The sequence below is a fragment of the Papaver somniferum genome, chromosome 6 (genome assembly GCF_003573695.1).
Source record: "Papaver somniferum cultivar HN1 chromosome 6, ASM357369v1, whole genome shotgun sequence".
NCBI classification, from domain to species: Eukaryota; Viridiplantae; Streptophyta; class Magnoliopsida; order Ranunculales; family Papaveraceae; genus Papaver; species Papaver somniferum.
Window position 1 is genome coordinate 48,175,072 of NC_039363.1, and position 4,230 is coordinate 48,179,301.

The 4,230-nt window shown below is 36.0% G+C and overlaps 1 protein-coding gene across 1 annotated transcript; it reads right to left on the reverse strand.

The window, feature by feature from the left end:
- Positions 1 to 748: 748 nt before the first annotated feature.
- On the reverse strand, positions 749 to 2,949 carry LOC113287493 (protein trichome birefringence-like 31). Its single transcript, XM_026536269.1, has 5 exons — positions 2,490 to 2,949; positions 1,963 to 2,134; positions 1,625 to 1,824; positions 1,321 to 1,467; positions 749 to 1,233 (listed from the first exon to the last, which is right to left on the reverse strand). The coding sequence occupies exons 1-5, from the start codon at positions 2,909 to 2,911 to the stop codon at positions 888 to 890; spliced, it is 1,287 nt and encodes a 428-aa protein (XP_026392054.1). The 5' UTR covers positions 2,912 to 2,949; the 3' UTR covers positions 749 to 887.
- Between the last annotated feature and the right edge of the window lie 1,281 nt (positions 2,950 to 4,230).

Genomic DNA, 4,230 nt, shown 5'->3' on the forward strand with positions numbered 1-4,230 from the left:
AATGTGGATGCTTCTTTTATTGAAGCAACATGTTAAGAAAACATTGGATTAATAAATCATAATTTTGCAGGTAGATGACGTAGGGCAGGAAAGAGGTATTTGATTGAGGATTAAATTAAAAGAAACTGTGCAGAGCAATTGGATTGTTTTACAACGAAGGTAGGTGTCAGCTGGATGCAAAGTTTAGGACATGAAAGTGATAATTAATTGAAAAAAATTCTTGGTGTACTGCTCAAATGGACATTTTAAAAGCCGCCCCCTCACATGGTGACCCCACAAAACCAAATTCCCCGGGCCCACCCTTATGATCGGCCGTTTTTTGGGAGTTTAATTTAAGCGGCACGCACAGAATGTCCCTTAGAACGACTGAGTTAATTATTAGTTAAGCCCGTGAACGAAATGAATCCAGTGTTCACTAGTCAAATGGGAATATCAATAGTTTGTTTAAGATTAGTAGTTTATGGTTTTACAAATCCGTTAATAGATTAGGTACAGTACGTAACAATGTTGCCCACTCTTTGGGTAAAAAAGCTAGGAAAAATGGAAATAACTTTGAGTTTTATGAAGATGTTCCTCCAGATTTTTTTTTTGTTTTTTTTGAAGCATCTCCTGATAAAATTGATATTGTTAGGAAGGACTATGGCTTGTATTTGGTTTCTGCTAATGAGATTTCTTCTAAGTTTGAATTAAAAGAAAAAAGAGCTGGTCAACGCTTTTTGCAGCTTTGGCTTGTATTGACATGGAGAAGTCAATTTCAAATCACTTCATTAGTAAGCTGAGTAATGTAATGAAGGTGGCAATTATAGTTCCTTCTTCTGTTTTAATACTGTTTAATTAGGTTCTCAAATAAAATGGTCATGGAATTTTGACAATTTTATGTATTATGGTTACATAATACTACTAATAATATGTGCACACAGTATCTCATTCCATGTATCAGGAACTCCCGGTAAACACCAATGTATACAGTCCGCAAAAGTCTTTGGATCAGATTTCTGTTCCCTTGTTAGCAACTTCCCTCCTCGTTCAGTATACACTGACGTGTGACCATCCTTGCGATATTCAGAAAGTTGGGTAATATTCAGCAGAGTTACTTCTATCTTCAATTCATTTATGACATCTTTCAAAACTCTGACGATGTCAAGATTTGAACCAGTTCCCCAGTATGAACCTTGTATTGGATAAGCTTCATTGAAACAATTTTCATCACTTCCCGCCCTCCATTCCCAACTCCTACACAACCAAAAATTCATGATTATTTATGAAATACCCACCACCGCTTCTTACATTTGGTCACAGTTTCAATACAGATCAACTTACCACAAATGTGTTGGTGATGAACTCATGAAAAAGACCTTTTGACTGCGGGGATCAATCTTTGATTCAATCCAATTTGCCCAAGTTTTTAATGCTAATCTATACGCAGTCGTAACATTGTACTCTTTTACATTTTCAGGGGGACCATTTCTATTGAACCCAAACAATAGAGAAAAATAGGAAAACAATTAGCTTATTATCCAATATAAATAAAGCACTGACTCAACAATTGTGTGTTCATAAGACGGTGTTCTCGTATAAAAAGAAAAACAAGTTTTCTGCTGTAACTAAAGTTGTGACAACTTACGTTGCGTTGATTATAGGCTTGTACATCCACCAAACATAACTCCCGAAAACAAGAAAATCGACTCCTTCCCAATGTTGACTATGTTTAGCAACCGAGTTCAGATGTGCAAGCCTCTTCTGCACAGTGTGCTTAACTGCATGATCTGAATTTGATTCCACGATAAAGGGAGCCCAATAAAATTCTACTGTTGCATTATAATCCTGCAATTCAATATTTTTGAATAGAAAAAACGGTCAAATTAACATTCTACGCTGACTCGATTTCAGAAATTGAGAGAATGCATTTACGTAGAGACTATCCTGATTACTATATCAAAAGTACACAAGGAACATATGTACCTCAGCTTTGAATATCTTTCTTGGAGGAATTCTGTGAATGGACTTCTTTCCGTCAGGAATGGCTGAATGTATAAGACATACCATTGACTCCCATTGACTTCTTTGTATTGAATCTCCGATAAACATTAATCTTTTGTTCCTCAAAACCTCCAATAATTGGACAGCATCAAACCTGATCATAAGCCAGCACCAAGAAAAACTTCAATAGAAGGGGACCGTGAAAAACATTTGGTGGAACTCACCTATATATGTTACGTACTGTTAGCCTCTGATTCGGTAAACATGGTTAATGTGCAACATTATTTCAGCCAAGAAAAGACTTTGGTCGTGACAGAATGCACGCGGCATCTGGTACAAGTCTAGACATGACTTGGATATACTGCACACAACATCACTGGGACGTGATGCAATGATACTGCGATCCTACATAAGGCCTCATCGATACCATAAATGACTGCGAAATTGGATATCCTGAGTAAAAACTAAACAACCCAAATATAAAATAACAAAAAATGAATCTTTCTGACCTTGGTAAGTCACAAGATCTAGGATTCCATCTCCAATTTTGATAAAGAGAATCAGGTCTTCCATTCTTCTGGCAAGTCACTTGTTTGGTTAAGTAAGGGCAACTCTGTTCACTATACAGAGGATATGAAGCATTATCTAAAACCCATTCCCCGTCAAAAACATTATTGCATTGATCCATAAAAGTACCTTGGTCTAGAATGTTAGTACTACTCGATGATAACATCCAATCTCTGCCCTCTTTTCCCCATGCTGAGATTTGTCGATCTAACTCAGAAAATTGGCTGTTGGTTCTTGACCGAAAATTCTCTAAACCCAGCCGTGTAGTTCCGATAACAAAAAGAGAAACTAAAGCGTAAGGGAAGAGAGTTAAAATCTTACGATCTGATCTAGAGAAAGAAGAAGAAGACTGTCGTTGTGTCATGATCCTCTAGGTAACTTAGAAGTTTGTTGAATTTTATATGTGGTTATCAGTTTAATGTACGCATATATGAGTGTATCATGAAATATAATGTTTGCTTTGAGGTAGTCCATGCAACTAACGGTTGGTGACAATTCAAAAAAGAAGGTAACGGTTGGTAAAGTTGGGCCTGCACCAGTTTTACTCTCAAGACCCATTACGAAATGGGGAAATTAGGGGGAGATAAAAAAATAATATTCTCGTTCTCAGGCCCACAGTTAATTTTGTATACCGTGACACCCATAATTATATGAAATTATTATATGAATCAATACATAACTGGTTATGCATACTATCTTTTCAGGCATAACTCGTTATGCATACTATCTTTTTCAGGGGTATAATTGGCAGCGCAACTTGGACATAACATATCTAAAAATCCGCGCCTTAGAATTTTACAAATTTTATATCGTTGGAAATCTTTTTAAAAGAGCTACGCAACGAGTACAAACAAGAATATCAAAATTTTGTTTTTAACGAAAAAATCGGAGGTGATCCTCATTTTAGGGAATTTTTTTGAAAACTTGATACTTAACCATTATACAGTCACCAAAAACGATGCATAACACATTCTGCAGACGCATAGCGAATTATGCAACCATTTTTCGACTGCATAACAAGTTATGTATATGCATAACAAAGTTATGCATCTATAACAAGTTATGTAACCATTGTTTTGGTTGATTTTAGCTGTACATATAAAAAATTGATGCATAATGCAATATGCATCCATATTTACGGATGCATATCAGGTTATGCATCTATTTTCTCGATGCATAATGCATTATGTAGCCATATTTTCGGACGCATAACAGGTTATGCAGGTTTTCTGGACTGCATAACAAGTTATGCAACAAATTTTGTAGATGCATAACAGGTTATGCATCCATTTTCACGAATGCATAACATGTTATGCAGACAGTTTCTCGACTGAATGACATGTTATGCAGTCATAACTACATCATCATCTTCTTTCATGTTTCATTAACTCTCACGCAAACCATTATCTTTCAGTTATTCGGGGGCTCTTGGTCAAAATCATGTATTTACACCATCATCTTCTTTCATGTATTTACACCATCATCTGCAATTAAACCTGCATAACAGGTTATGCAGGTTTTCTGGACTGCATAACAAGTTATGCAACAAATTTTGTAGATGCATAACAGGTTATACATCCATTTTCACGAATGCATAACATGTTATGCAGACAGTTTCTCGACTGAATGACATGTTATGCAGTCATAACCACATCATCATCTTCTTTCATGTTTCATTAACTC